Source organism: Ascaphus truei, chromosome 6 (assembly GCF_040206685.1).
Source record: "Ascaphus truei isolate aAscTru1 chromosome 6, aAscTru1.hap1, whole genome shotgun sequence".
Taxonomy (NCBI): Eukaryota; Metazoa; Chordata; class Amphibia; order Anura; family Ascaphidae; genus Ascaphus; species Ascaphus truei.
Window position 1 is genome coordinate 40287529 of NC_134488.1, and position 17033 is coordinate 40304561.

Genomic DNA, 17033 nt, shown 5'->3' on the forward strand with positions numbered 1-17033 from the left:
TGAGCGACAGTGCTACCAGAAATCTGGTAGTCACTGTTATTTGATTTTTTAGTCGACTGTCTCCCCTTGCGGCCAATCGGGAGCTTCTCCTTCCCTCTGCCATCCCCTTTTCTGAGTTACTGGCCTTGCTGCCAGAAACGTCGCCACAATTCGAAACACAACTCATCGCAATGGCGACGGTGACTGGTGGTGTCATTGGTCGTGTCGCCATCGTCGACTGTATAAGCGCAGCCTAAAGGCTACAAGGGCATTATTATATAGCTAACACTAGACTACCTAACCCCCATGGCATACCCAATAGTAGTAAGGAATTGCTTGGGAACTATTTATTACCGTTCCTGGGCTTTTATTCAATTAATTATGTTTTAGTCAGTGGTTTTACATGTAGATTTCATAACAAACGTGAAGTTTGTAGAATGGATTTTCTTGTCTTTCTATAATGGATACATATTAAACACATTCATGCCTAATATTGAGCATTGAAGTTCTTTAGTTGCATTTACTTGCTTCCCACTGGCACTCTCTCTCCCCCGCACTGACACAATCACTTCGCCACGCACTGACACATTCTCTCCCCCACTGACACTTTCCCACACCCCCTTCCACACTGACACTCTTTCTCCCCTCCCCACTAACACTCTCTCACTCTCTCACCCCCCCCCACTTACACTCTCTCCCACTTCTCCATTGACATTCTCTCTCCCTTCCCCAATGACACTCTCTCTCCCCCCACTGACACTCTCATCCCAACTGACACTCCCCCCCCACTTACACTCTCTCACACACCCTCCCCACTGACTCTCTCTCCCCTTACCCACTGACACTCTCCCCCTGCACTCAATTACACTCTCTCCTCTCCCCACTGATGCTTGCTCTCTCCCCCACTGACACACTCTCTCCCCCCCCACTGACACTCACTCACACCCCCACAACTCACACTCTCTCCCTCTTCCCCACTGACACTCTATCTCCCCCCTTCTCCATGGAAAATCTCTCCCCCCAACACTGACATTCTTCCCCCCAAGCTTACACTCTCTCACACCCCCTCCCCACTGTCTCTCCCTACTTAACCACTGGCACTCTTCCCCCTGCAACTGACATTCTTTCTCCCATTCACTGACTCTCCACCCCCCTTCACTGACGCTTTCATGCCCCCCCCAACACTGACACTTTCTCCCTCCCCACTGACACGTTCTCCCCCCCCACTGATACTCTCCCCTCCAACTGACTCTCCCCCTCCCACTGACACTCTCCCCCACTAAAACTTTCTCTCTCCAAACTGACACTCTTTCTCTACACTGACACTCTCTTTACCCACAATGACACTCTCTTCCCACAATTACACACTCCCCCACCCCAAAAAACACTCTTCCCCTTCCAACTGATACTCTCTCCCCAAACTGACACTAAGTAAGTAAGTATTGCACGTACATCCAATCAAAAATAACAAGCGTTACATGTCAGCTACATGTTAGTATATGACAAACAGCTAATTCCCACCGATCACCAGTACGAGGATCCGCTTCTGCATCTGTGGAGATGGACGTTCCCTTTCTTTTTCGCCTCGATCGCTGCTTCCCGGTGTATAACAGGTTGAGGAGTCAGCAACCACATGATAGACATTATGGACACAATACAGCAGCAAGGAGCAGTTATCCACTGGGAAGCAGCGATCGTGATCGAGGAGAAAAAGAAAGGGGACGTCCATCTCCACAGACGCAGAAGCGGATCCTCATGCTGGTGATCGGTGGGAATTAGCTGTTCGTCGTATACTAACATGTACCTGACATGTAACGCTTGTAATTTTTGATTGTGCAATACTTACCCGATATTTGTTGTCCATTTAATATAATTTACTACACTATGACTGTAGTGTTCTGTCTCTTGTTTTATTTTGAGTTGAGACAAAATAAGAACTTTGCACAGTCTTTGTACATGTCAGTTAAGCAGAATACAGAGCTCTGTAACACATTGATTCCCAAATACATACAGGTATGATGCTAGTAACAATGACACATTGAGGGTTTTTTAATTGTTATATTGTAGGTAGAAATGTGCGAATGGTGCGATGTATGGTTGGCAAAATCATAAGTATTTATTTTCATTTTGACAGTTACACAAAGATATAATGAGTTGCCAATAGAAATTGGCTAATCTGTCTGAATCCAATCCACCGATTTCCATGGCAGGATGTCAATTGGGTATGGAGGAGTTCAGTTTAGTAGGTCTAAAGGTGTATATATTTGCCCCTGCTGAAAAGGAGCCCACTTATGTGGGTACTCTGGGTAATATAATAATGGCTATACAAAGTATATTTATATGAGTAACATCCCACACTTTCTGAAAAGATTGTCATTAGAATGATATTGAGTTGACAGGACTAAGTCCCCTAGTGGCTGGAGTAGTGTACTGATGTCAGACCGAGCAGGTCGAGAACCCACAACCACTGCTTTTCTTGGCAGCAGTTCTATTAGTGTGAGCAAAAACTGATGCTATATTTTGCTGTAACTCAAAATAAAGAATTTGATAAATTGGTATAGCATCAACACATTAATTAAAGGTGCCATTCCTATAAATAAAATGTATAAAAAACAATGGTACGGATACATCAAGCAGCATTACGGAAAAATGGCAATGTTATCTCCAAAAATGTGTACATTTTAGTCAACTAGCATGTAGTACACTGGCTCTGCCCGAATTTGGTATATTTTGCTATCTACTATTACAAATTGCACAACTAGCACATTTGTTTGTAACGATATGCATTTGTTCCATTTTCAATAAGGATCGCAATGGTGTTATCTTGTTTGTTTTAGTAAAATATTTATCAGCGACTTCAAGCTGTTGTTAGCCTTATATATTCCTCTGTATGTACTGCCAAGTGAATAGGATATTCTATACACAGTCAGGTGAAATTGCATTGAATATGTGATGGCATAGAAATGTTAAAGCAGCAAAACATGTGACATCTTATAGTATGTTTTTTTAAAATATATTTCAATTCTGTAGTATTACATAATACATTTTTTTTATTTTTTATTATTCAACTCTTAAAGCAGTTTTTAATGAGTTTTAAAGCAACCTTTGAATTCGATAGCAGGTTTTTGCCCATCTCCCCAGCAGAGCAAGATCTTTCCTGTTTGGCATAATTTGTTGCCAATATTCCCAGCAGTTTGAGCTGTAAATTATAACAATAGATAATGTTGTCCTAACAATACAAGGATACATTGTAGCTGCTGAGTCACACTGACGGAAGCAGCTATTGTGTTAGTCACACAATCAGAATTTTTATAGAATTATAACTAGAGCACCAAACTATGGCTAGCTTAGGTAAGAATGTAGAATTATAAATGTTCTCATGCTTTAGATAAACAAATAAGAAACTTAAAAGGGGGTGTGGGGAGAAGAAGTATTGCTGCATTGATAAATATGTATTTTTTTTATTATTAACCTTAATACCTGATAAAAGGGGTAAATCAAGGAAATATTATTTACTGTATTACCTACCCCACTTTGCCAACTTCGAGCCTCATGCAGTAAAGTCTGATAGAAAAAATCGCCAGGATTTTTAAATCGCCATTTTTGCATAGTTTCTATCACGGAATGCAGAAAGCCATGAATACCAGTGATAGCAACATTTCAACACATGGCGAGTAGCTGGCGCCGACATGATCTGCCCTCCGATAAGGGCTCACCCAGTGAGTTGATTTTGCTGCAGAGAGAGAGACGAAATAAAAATATTTAAATTTTATTACTAGTGTAGATGAGCAGGGGGTCTCTGGAGCAGAACCGCGTTGATTTCAGGTCCGTGGAACCCCTGCTTCCCGAGATACAGGCCTGGTTATAGGGTGCTTGTATCTCCTATGCATTCAAATGTCCCTGTAACGTGACGCAGGACATTTACATGCATAAGCGATACCGGCACCCCATAACGGAGCCTGTATCTTGGGAAGCAGGGGGTCACCAGACCTGAAAACAATGCGGTTCTGTTCCGGAGACCCCCTGCTCATCTACACTATTAATAACATTTTAATTAAAATATGTACAGTAATAACCACCAATACACAACCCAACCCCTGTGCCCCCACATAAAACCATTATTTATTTTTTTACACACAGGATTAATACCACAGGCTGGTGGGGGTCGCCGGGGGGTTCCCACGAGTGTCTGAGGGCCCTCGGGTGGTCCCAGCTAGGCTCCGTGGGCCTCCAGGTGGTCACCACGAGTGTCCGTGGGCCCCAGGTGAATCTTTCTAAGTCCATCGCTAGCTTGGGTTACTTTTTTATAGTATAACCTTATTCTAATTCTAACATATTAGTAAAGATAATGTAAAGAATACATGATGGTCTTGTCATACATGTACATATATATATATATATAGTGTACAGGCATACCCTGGTTTAAGGACACACACTTTAAGTACTGTACACTCGCGAGTAACGACATATCGCCCAATAGGCAAATGGCAGCTCACGCATGCGCCTGTCAGCACGTCCTGAACAGTAATACCGGCTCCCTACCTGTTCCGAAGCTGTGCGCAAGCGGGGAGACTATAGAGCCTTTTACACATGCGTTATTTGCATCGGTTATGGACGTATATGATGATTGCAGTACAGTACATGCATCGATAAGTTGGGAAAAGGTAGTGCTTCACTTTAAGTACATTTTTGATTTACATACATGCTCCGGTACCATTGCGTACGTTAATGTGGGGTATGCCTGTACTGTATGTACACAAATAAATATATACATACATATGTCCCTGTTATGTCACTGCAGTTACACTTAAACATTTACAATTTCTAAATGATATAAGATATTAGACCAGGGGAGGCCAACTGAAATCGTCGAGGGCACCCCAGATCAGGTTTTCAGGATATCCCTGCTTCAGCACAGGTGGTTTCAGTTAGTAGCTCAGTCATTATGACAATAGCACCTGTGCTGAAGCAGGGATATACTGAAAACCTGACCTGTTAGTGGTCCTTGAGGACTGGAGTTGGCCGCCCCTGTATTAGAGGGTGAGCAGCAGCAATGCACATTTTTCCCATTTGTTCTTTATGTAAGTTGTAGTAGAGCTGCAGTTGCGCTGATGGGTCCAGAAATTATTTTATTTTCTTTAATATGTTTGTCTTCTCCTTAACGTATTACATGTCTTTCCCACATAAATCACCACATCCCCCCCCCCCATCCCCATAGGCTGTAAATCAAAGGTTGTTATACAATGCATGTTACTGCACGTCTGTGCCTTCCCTTTACCTCTCTTTTTGTATCTCATGAAAAACACCAAATAAACAAAGTTGGAAAAAAATGACAATTCCTACAAATTTGGCAATTCATTTTATTATATTAGCAGTCACTGATATTTATGCTGCATCTTTTCCATTAAGTATGTAAAGTATCAGATACATTGTTGTATGTCTTTCTTTTTTCAGAATTATTTTACTAAACCTCCCTCACCTTGCGAGCTATTATAAAAAAAACATGCTTAAAATCTGTATAATCCCTGGTAGATTTATAAGGCATTGTTTCCAAATTCTCAATGATGAACCCTGCATCACAAACGGCCTCTCTTACAAACTCCTCATCACATGACAGACTGAAGAACTTGTGCTCACCAATCATATAGTACGATTGATTATATGTCCCCACCAGTAACATATGTCCCCCAATTTTTATCATTGACGCTAGTTTTTTCAGATTGCTACGGTACGCCTTGTGGTCATTGCTAACAACATGTAAGGCATACATGCAGAGCAGACAGTCCATCTGTGGCAGGAGTACAGGCTCTAAAGGGTTATCTTTGGTGAGATCACATTTGACAACGCGTTTCACTGCTCTTCTTGCTTTATCTTCCTTTCCTGGCCACTCCTTGCTGAAATGACAAAATGAAAAAGGGATCACATGGCAGTTTTGGCGCAAACAGTGGTAAATGCAGAAAATAATGTACACGTGTCACTCAAATGACTAAAACAAGTCAAAAGCAGCAAAAAACTGCTTAGTGAATATGTCCTTATCTGTCAGTGCTGTACATAATGGACTTTAACAGTTCTCAGGTTTAACCCATTTCTGACATCTTTTACACAGAAACAAAAGGTATTTCACTGTCAAAGTATAATTTTAAGGTACTCTTAATGAGACATCGAAAGATGTCTACCTTCACATACTCACTAATTAAGGAGTATTTAAGAAATGGAATTTAATTATCCTTCTTATATACCCCGAGACTGAAATCAATGCTGTTCTGCTCAGGAGACCCCCTGCTCCCACACACTATGAATAAAAATTACATTAAAGCAGCTTCATTACCATAGCGGATAGAAGTTATGGCAATGAACGGGTTATGGCATAATACCACCTTTATTGAGGGCAGAGGGGGTGAGTGAAGCAGGTATTTGGCCCTTCACTCACCCCCTCTGCCCCCAGTAAACATGTATATATGTACAAAACACCAATACACAACCCACAACACTGAACCCACACATAAAACCATATTTAATTTTTTATACACAGGATTGATACTAGAGGCTGGCAGGGGTCACCAGTTGGTCTTCTAATGTGTCTGTGGTTCTCCAGGTGGTCCCTGTGGGTGTCTGGGGATACTCAGGTGGTTCCCATGTGTGTCCATGGGCCTCCAGGTGGTCCCCTGCGGGTGTCTGGGTGCCCCACATGGGGTTCCTTGGTGTTTCCCATGGGTGTCTGAGGGCTCTCGGGTGGTCCTCACAGGTGTCTGGGGACCATTGGGTTGTTCCCATAAATGTTTGGGGGCCCCACAGGGGTCCCCGGGTGGTCGCTATGGGCATACAGGTGTCCTCAGTGGTCCCTGTGGGCATCTGGTGGTCCCTTTAGGTGTCCGGGTGTCCTCGGGTGGTCCCGGCGGATCTCCACTGGCCATTACCAACTCTATTGTAAAAAAAATAATGATGACATTCAATTCAATAAATACACCTCCCCCCCCCCCCCACACACCAAACACATACAGTACAGTAATGGGCAAAATAATTATTATCCAGATATGGATAATAGCTCATTTGCCCATTTTTAAAACAAACATTAGCCAGTCAGCATAAATAAAGTAAATAAAAACCGTTCTACTTACCACAGCCATTATGAAGGGCGTACTCGCCAGCATACTGCAGGACCATGTCCTCCGTTGCCAGAAACCCTTAATCACCTTAGCGGTTTTTGACCGCTATAGTAATTAAGGAGTTAACCCCCGACCCCCACTCGCAACCCGGGAGGCCTACGCACCCACCTCCCGCTCGCAACCCGGGAGGCCTAAGCACCCATCTAGGGCCCATTATACCAACCCTGTAACCATTGATTGGCATAGTGCTACAGCATACCCATATAATATAGGCATGATAAGCCACTATATCACTCAATGGTCACCCTAAAATAAATACAAGAGCGATAAAATACACATTAATAAAACATATACACAATCAGCTAAACACCACCACTCAATAAATAAAAAGAGTAGCCAACAAATGAAAAAAATACAACCACTATTAAAACAATTGAATAAAACCAAGAACCAACAAAACAATTACTTAATTTTAACCAGGCGCCAACAAAGCAATTAATTAATAAAACAACTAGCCAACACAACAATTAAAAGCAGGAGCCAACACAACAAATAATTAATTTAAAATGCTAAAATGCTTGTTTTTATGAATTGTTTTGATTGGTTAGAGTTTTTAAATAATTATTTGTTGTGTTGGCTCCTGCTTTTACCCACAATAAACATTCAAAAACACAACAACCCTACTACCTACCTCTTCTACCCCCAACGACCCCCCTAACACATACAGTACAGTAATGGGCAAAATTACTATTATCCAAATAGGGATAATAGCTCATTTGCCCAGTCAAAATCAAACATTAGCCAGCCAGCATAAATAAAGTATATAAAACTTTTAATTACCCCTGCCATGATGAAGGGCATCCTCCTCACCATACTCCAGGTCCATGTCCTCCATTGGCAGCAAGAGTACAAGAAAAAATACAATCGAATGGCCCCTAAACTCTTAATCATCTTAGCGGTTAATAACAGCTATAGTAATTAAGGGATAAACCCACCCTCACCCGCTACCCACCCGGGAGGCCTAACCATCCACCCCGGCACAAGTACCCCACCATCTACCCATTGGTTGGCACAGTGGTACTGTTGCGGCCGAGTTTATTCTAACATTTACCCGGTCTCGGCCGCGACAGATACCGGGCGTGCGCCGCATTCTCCCGCGCACGCGCCGGAGCCTCGGAAGATCGGTCCTCCGATCGGGGTTTCCCCCTCCCCTCTCCGGGTCCACCGGTTCCCCCGGAGCCCCCCACCGCCATCCCCCACATTAGAGGAACGAGGGAGCCCTGGGCACGCGCCGAGGGAAAAAAACGAGCAAGCCGGGAAACCTCCCGGCTTGCGGCACTAGCCAAGTGAGGATAAAGTGTGCCGCCTCTGTACATCATAACCATATAATATGGGCATGATAAGCTACAATAGCAGTCAATGGCCAACCTATAAATAATCAAGCACAACAATACAAAACAATTAAAGAAATACACAAGCACCTACAGTATAAACCACAATAATAAAATAACTAAAACACCTCAACAACACATCAATACAATTATTCTAACACCAAAACTGCAAACTATTAAAAATTATATTTTACCAAAATACTAGAATACAATTAAATACACAACTAACCAACAAAATTATTCAAGAAATAAAACCACTAACCACACCCAGTATACATACCCCACATCAACACACCCCACAGAATCCATATACTCAACAAACCCCCCACACTGCCACACAACCCATACACACACACCCAGGCACACACACACACACCCCAGACACAGAAACACCCACACACACCACACACACCACAAACAGACACCACACACACGCCACACACACCACACCCCCCCCCCCCACACACACACACACAAACACCATCCAAAGACACACACTGCATAGAGCCGGTGTGAGGGTATTTGGCACCCTAGACTAACCATCAGCCTTGTGCTCTTCTCTCCACCCCCTCCTCCAGTGATCCTCTCTCCCCCCCACCCCACTGACCCTCTACCTCCCCCTACTGACACTTTCATCCCCACTGATTCTACCTTTCCCTCCCCCACTGACACTGTCTATCTTGCCCACTTCACTGAAACTCTATCCCTCCCCCACTGACACTCCCTCTCTCCCCCACATTGACACTCTTCCCCCTCTCACACTCATCTATCCTGTCCCCACTGGCAGTCTCTGTCCCGCCCCCCTGTCACTCTCTCTCCTTCACACTGACTCTCTCTCCAACCCCACACTGACACTCTTTATACACACCACTGACACACTTTCTCTCACCCCCCCCACCCAGACTTACATTCTCTCCCTCACTCAACTGATACATAATCTTCCCCCTCACTGAAACTCTCTCATCCCACCCACTGACACTCTTTCACCCCACTGGCATTGCCTTCCCCCACTGACACTCTCTCTCTACCCCTCCCCACTGAAATCAACCCCACTAAAAATCTCCCCCCCTGACATTCTCTCTCCACCCACCACTGAATCTCTCTACCCCTCCCCAATGACACTCTTTCTCCCCCCTCCCCACTGACACTCTCTCTCCCCCTCCCCACTTACACTCCCCCAACTCACTGACACTATCTCTCCCCAAATCGACACTCTCTCCACAATAACACTCTCTCCCCAAACTGACATTCTCTCAACAATAACACTCCCTCCTAAGACTGATAAACTCTCTCCCCACACTGACACACTCTCTCCATTCCTGCCCAAACTGACATGATCACACTCACACTCTTTCCCATACTAACACGTCTCCGCACACACACTCACCCCTCTCCTGCCGCCCATGCGAAGAAGCCACAACCTCTGCTATAATACACTGGCGACACACTTTATTCGAGCTCGGCTAGTCCCACGGATTCGGGTATACTCGGGTGTATTGAGGTTTGTGACTGTTTTCTGCCCGAGTGCATTGGGTTATTTTCCAGGCAGGGATTGAAGTATGTTATTCCCGCTGGCGCAATACTGCACAGTATATATATATATATACTGCATTACAATTCATGAATTTATGCCATCTGGTAGACACGCGAAGCATTGCAGCCTATTAAATCCTAATCATTATCATTTAACAGATCAGCCGCCCGTCAGCCAGGCATGAACCCAGGCTGGGAAGGCAAACGCAACGGGGCTTGTCAGAGGTGAGGAGCGGCGCATTCCAGGTATCTGCCAGGTACATACTGGGTATTTGCTCGAATAAAGTGTGTCGGTGCAGTAGATCATCATCTAGCATTGTGAGCTAAAACAGTGCCACTGTCACACTGTACTTTAGTGCCAAATCCATCTTCGGATTTCCATGTGCGAATCCTATTTTGGTAAAATAACCATGGAAAATCTGTGGATCAGATATTGACAGGTTCTCAAACTCTAATAGTCAGTACCTAGAATAAAGTTAAAAAAATTAATGTTTAGCAACTTTTTAATATGGTAATCCCTTAGTAGCTCAAGTGGCCAACTAGTCATAGGGAGTCCATGGCTATCTGGGAACTAAGGGCAACAAGGGGATAATTATATAGCACAAGACTATCTACCCCTATTGCATACTCAATATAAGGCATTGCTTGGGAACAATTAATGACCAATCCTGGGATTGAGTTCAATTAATTATGTTTTGGTCATGGTTTTACATGTACATTTTATAACAAACATGTGACATTTGTAGAATTGACTTTCTTGTCTTTCTATAATTTGGATACATATTAAACACATTCATGCCTAATATTGAGCATTGAGGTTCTTTAGTTTGATTTTTTTGCTTCTTCGAGGTCTAATTTTTCTCAGCTGGAAGATGATAATTTTTCTGAAATATACTTTACCTCTTTCCTTCCAGATCACAAACTATTTTTGCAGCGTGAGACCAGTCAGCAGCTCCGGGCTCCTTGTTCTTCCACATTTCAAATTCCCTGATATTTGCGTCAGTAAATTCTATCACATTGATCTCTTTGAAGAAATCACAGGCGGTTAAGAGCTGGAAAGCGAGAGGTCCAGCGGTAACATCGAGCAGGGTTTCCCCTCTCACACGACCTGCACCCAACGGTTAGAAAATAGGAAAATACACATTTTTTACAACATTGTATTCATGTTAGTAAAGTATTGAACAAAATATAAGAGCTTATTCACATGCTTCAGTTCCCCAAAATGTTAATAATATTTTACAGTAACTTCAATATCAACTATAAATACCTGAAGAGAATGTTTTAAACAATTGTGTAATCGGATATACAACTACCTCCTCAAACAAATCATTCGTTCCATTATAGCAATATGTATTTATTAACCCTCTGGGATCAAACTCCTCATCATGGTAATTCTTGTGGAGACTGGAATCCATTGTGCGTCTCCTTGGTGTAACGATCCTGTTACTTCTATGTAGCACTTGTAGAAGCCTTAAGTTGCAGCTTGAGAAGGTAGAACAGTAGAAGCTGGGTTGGCATTGCAGTATTTCAGCAATTATCAGAGCATGTGATACTGTAAGCTTCTGCACAAACATTCACGTGAGACGGTGCTGGTCCGTGTTTGATAATGTTGTAGCCTGGATAATGATTTGTCATTAGGATTATGGAAATTATCCATCTGACATTACACGATAATATGTTTGTGCATTTGTTGTGGTCTATGTATCATCAAGTATATATGCACTAATTCTTTTGCTAAAAAAACTGCATTGTTTTGGATGTGGTTTTGTGTCTAAAAAATATTGTTTTGTATTTGCTTCTGGTGTCACCAAAACATAATTGGTCTGGTTTAGTTTATTATTATTGTAATATTAATAGATAATATTATGATCAAAAATCATTGCACAATCCTGCTACCAGTCCTGGACACATTTTGATCAACAATAGTTTTTATCATGTGAATATCATGAGATAGCTCATCTATATTAGGTAATTCCACATCAGATTGGAAGATGGGATTGCTTTAGAGGAATCACATGCTATTAGCCCTGGGAGTATTTACTGTCCCAACATTGCAGTTACTGTGTGACTAAAGTTTCTCATTATATTTCAGAGTTTATTCAATATATTGTTTATTACTATTGGCTAAATCTGATTGTTCTTTAGTTAATCCATGCATGTAATGTTGGGGGGCAGGACAGATTAATGCTCCTTTGTAATCCTTAGAGGGGCAAGAGGTGCTTGGTGTAATCTTGTTAATCTCGGAGTGCTAGATGAAATATATTTATTTATGGGTGAAATTGTAAGCTACGGGTCTGGCTCTTAAACCTTTAATTAATACATTATTAGCACATTAATTAATGTATAACAACTGTTGACTTTGTGGCTTATTTGTGTCTTTACTTATTCTTCTTTTTCCATTTTGGTTTTCTCCTTTAATCTGTCATACCATAAATACTGAAATTGTCAATTGATGTATTATCACAGTTCCTAAAGGTTACATAGTGTGTGGTCCATTTCTACAGACCCAGCAGGCTGGAGCTAAGGAGGAGAAAGGGTTCTTATGAAGTAGTTTAAATTTTAAGTATTTTGTGGAATACTGTAGTGAAACATTTGAGTAGGTTTTGTTGCTTAGGACAAGAGATATTTGTATTAATGTGTGCAGCCCTTATACCATGTCTGGTGGGCTTATTATAAAGAACATCCTATATTTGCCATTCTCCAAAGCTTGTATAATATACCTCTTGCAGTTCCTATATTGTTCCCTCTTTAAACTTTTACCTATAATATTCTAGTCAAGATTAGTATTACTACAATCATTAAAATATTATAATTGAGTAATAATCCCCGAAGAACAGGGCATTACTGGCCAATAATGCCAAGGTTGGAAGAGTTGAAGGCCCGAGGTGAAGCCGAGGGACTTTAACCGAGCCAGGTCATTATTGTCCAGTAATGCCCTGTTCTGAGGGGATTATTACTATTATAGGCTAAATGTTGGCTTTTCTCATAAATGATAGACACTTTTGTATAGATATATAAATCGGAACTACGCTGATGCACCTGTGTAGGAAAAAGAAGTAAAGTAGCAAATGAAAGGGGGAAGAGATGAGGGGGGGGGAGAAAAGAGAGCGGTGAGGGGGGAGAACAGAGAGAGGTGAAGGGGTGGGGGGAGCGAGAGAGGTGAGGGGGTGGGAGGAGAGAGGAGACAGGGTGGAGGAGAGAGAGAGGTGAGGGGTGTGGCAGTGAGAGGGTTAACCAGGCCAATAATAAAGGTATTATGCCTGACTGGTTAACCTTAAACCGTGTAGGGACAGAAGGGGTTAAAATGTATTGCAATCATCAGCCTATGTTTTCCCCTACACTACCTTAATTGCCCATATTTTGCAGCTAAGATGCTAGCTGCAGTTGCAATGAATGAATGAACTATGTGCTACAGATGCAGCCACGAGTATTAGAACTCTTGCCTGGGAGAATTCTGGGACAGTCTCACAGTACATGCCTCAACATTGCTGCAACATTATCTGAACATTGCCTCAACATTTCTGTGAGATTCTTCATGGCCCATCGGATTAACACAGCAGGGGTCCCTGCAGTCCCATTCAGATTGAATGGAACTGCAAGGACCCCCCGCTGTGTTAATCCGATGGGCCATTATGAATCTCACAGAAATGTTGAGGCAATGTCCAGACAATGTTGCAGCAATGTTGAGGCACCCTCTGTGGAGCCTGTGCAAAGGGTGGGCTCTGTATGCAAAGAGACAGAAGGGCCAGGTTAACCCATGCCTCCTTGCTACCTGGGAAAAGGTGCCTGTCCTGCTTTTCAATACCGGCAAATCAGTGATTGGCTGGCAGGAGAATTCCCACTCTCTGATAAGATGTTCAGGTTAGTGAATGAAAGCCTGAAAACCTTATGAGGGTTTGCAGCCAATGGGGAGCACAGATTCCAAGCGCAGACCAACAGCGGTGAATTCAATGATGCTCAGAACTGAATAGACGCGAGACAGCTTCAAGGTTTTTAAAAGTTGAAACGTTTCTAAGTCCAGCTTTTTACAACGTAGCGGTCACAGCAGGCATTGCATACAGAAAAAAGTTTGAGGACTTTTGTGAGTAACTACCGGTCAATGGAAAGTGCTCTAAAAAGGTGATCTTAAGGCATTTCATTCCGGAAATGGATTTATTTGTTAGCCCCATTCCTAACTTTGTGTGTTTGTCTTTTATGAGAAATAAATTACCATTTATTTTACCATCTTGTTTTGCTCAATCAAATGATCCCGGTTATAAAAAGGTGTTGTAGAACCTGGTCTCCCGTGACAGTTGTCAAATAAGTGAACAAGTCTGGATGGGTGTAAGTCCTGGGTTTGTTCCGCATGAGTTCAGCACTAAGACAGTGATCTATCCTATATCCCAATCTGCATAATGAATGTGACCGTAAAAAGAGCCCTGGCTGTAATGAAGAGGATAATCATGGAAATGAGGAAATGAGGAATATATCATCCAAGAACGGATAACAACGGATTAAAAATGAATGGCATTTTATAAACTTTGTTGGAACATCAGTACGCTTTGCATGGGACATCTAAGAACTTGGATATGACTCCATTGTGTCTAAAGTCACCAACAGATCAGAGTTTTGATTCTCTGCAACAAATTGAAAATATAAATATACCATCACAGATGGGACATCAATGTAACGATCATGTTCAAGACTGAGTCTCTAACATATTCTTCTATGGAATTTTGCTAACACCTGTGAACACGAATCACCTAGCCCTTGTGAAGGAAAACATCATTTTTATCATCATCAGTGTATGACCCTTGGATAATCTTTTGTCAGATCACATGTGATAATTATGGACTTCAATTATAGTACAGATATCTCTGCACTGAGGACAATATAATAGACTATCCAGCCTTTGTTTATCCATATGATTATGAATTTCATTAATAGATGGTTATCTACAGTTAATATTGTCATGACAGTATCTGATATGTCATCACCAAATGCCTGATAATTTAGTACTTCCCTGCTGTGTGATAATAGATACCATTTGCATAGCTTATTCATGTTATCTATTTATACTAAGTGTGATATCCCTTTAAAACAGATTTTGCCTTACTGTGTTGAGATGTATAAACTGCGCATGCGCATGTTAGGCATGGACGTCACGTATAACATCAGGATTGCGCAATTCCAGCTAACTCAGGGCAAGCATGCGCAGTGGGGCGCTTTGAGCACAGGGAGATTTCAGGTATGTGCCATTCCCTCTATGATCAGTGCAGGGCGCCGGGGGCGGTCACGTATGACGTCACGGACATGCGCGTTTGCAATCATGGTGCATGTCCCTGCCCTCGGTGCCCTGTAAGTATGAGAGGAGGAGTTTCTAATGCTTCCCCATCCTGTTGGCCATTAGATCGCGCACTACGGGTGACACCAGTAGTAGAGTCGATTGTGCATGATCTCATGCACATGCGCAGCACTACTTTAAAGATATCTGCTTGCCAGTTATGCCCTCTTTTGGGTAGGACTACAGGGAATACATCCCAACCATTGGCTTTCAGCCTTTAATGTATTCATGACACAGCGTGTATACACATAAGCATACTCCCTATTCCATGTGCGGCTTATTAAACATTTCAGGTGTTTGCTATCACTGGCCCAATTAGATCCCTTTTTAAAGTGCATGTTTTACTGCCTACAGTACCCCTCCCAGTTGAAGGCAAAGGCCGAAACGCATAGGAGCAGGTCCAGTAGGCAGGATCCCCTGTTTTGTCCCCCCCTTGGGACATCCTCATGTGCTTTGAGCTTGGCTCCTTGATTCCTCTATACACTCTGCTGAGTGCCTGACATAAGGTGAAGTATCTTTTTATTGCTGTAACAGACTAAGGTGTGCTTTTCTGTGAGTATCTATGTGTTTTCATTGTTAACTTGCTGACATTGCTATGCTACACTCTTGTCCCCAGAACCAGGGAGACAGCATTATTCTGTTACCCACAGTATCAGCCACCTTACTTAACTATTGAGTTGTGTCTGTTAAAAGCTACGTGGTACATACCTTGTCAGGTACTTTGTCAGTATCTATCCGTCTATTAGACTTCTGAATTGTTTTTCAGGGTTACTCCCTGATTAGAGGTTTCTATCAAGTTTGCACCTTTCAGGGGATCCATGCCGTATTTTATTTTCTGTGCTTTTAATTTTACTTTATGTTCTGTGACATTTTCCAAATAAACAATGTGGTTTTGTAATATGAGGCATACTTGAGTGCCTTTTTTTGGGGGCTCTTTTGTTCTTTTTACAATATTATACGCCCTTTTAGCACCACCGATAGATGATTACATCTTTATTTTCTTGTCGGTTTTGTAGTTTCCTTTATTTGTCATACGGATGCGGGGTCATTTCTTTCTCTCACAAAATATATATATATATATATATATATATATATATATATATATATACAGTTTTCGACAATTAATTATAATTACACGCCCGTGGCGAGTGGATTTAGGTCGCTGGCGAGCCGTTGCTGCGGCTCTATGAATTCCCCTGCTCACGCCAATTTTTTTTTTAAATAAATAAATAAATAATCCCCCTCCCTGATTGGGTTAACGCGGGGAAGAGGGCCAACAGGCAGCGCTGGGTTAGCCCCTTCCCCCGATCTCCTCCCCTTGATATCCTCCCCTGATCTCCTCCCCCTGATCTCCTCCCCCTCCTGATTTCCTCCCCCTGATCTCCTCCCCCCCCCACCCCCGATCCCCGCTTGCTGCCCTGTGGTGTCCGCCATCTTTTCACCCCCAAGGCCGGCACATCTCCACAAGCAGCTTTAGGCTGCGGCCACGCTGCCGCTGAGCTCGCTCATGCTTGAGAGCGGTGACGTTACCAGCTCTCCAAGCATGAGCGATCGGCTGTCCTGCAATTTTTTTAGAGCAGGAGCAGGGGGCATGTCATTGGCTGGATAGGGGCTGTCTCTATGTCTGTATGTGTGTGTGTGTCTGTCTCTGTGTCTGTCTGTCTCTGTGTCTGTCTCTGTGTGTGTGCCTGTGTGTGTATC

The 17033-nt window shown here is 42.7% G+C and overlaps 1 protein-coding gene across 1 annotated transcript; it reads right to left on the minus strand.

The window, feature by feature from the left end:
* Window positions 1-365: 365 nt before the first annotated feature.
* Window positions 366-11424, minus strand: LOC142498061 (nicotinamide N-methyltransferase-like). The gene is made up of 4 exons (XM_075606569.1): window positions 11277-11424; window positions 10910-11117; window positions 5459-5873; window positions 366-434 (listed from the first exon to the last, which is right to left on the minus strand). Exons 1-4 carry the CDS (start codon window positions 11422-11424, stop codon window positions 366-368), a joined length of 840 nt encoding a protein of 279 aa, XP_075462684.1.
* Between the last annotated feature and the right edge of the window lie 5609 nt (window positions 11425-17033).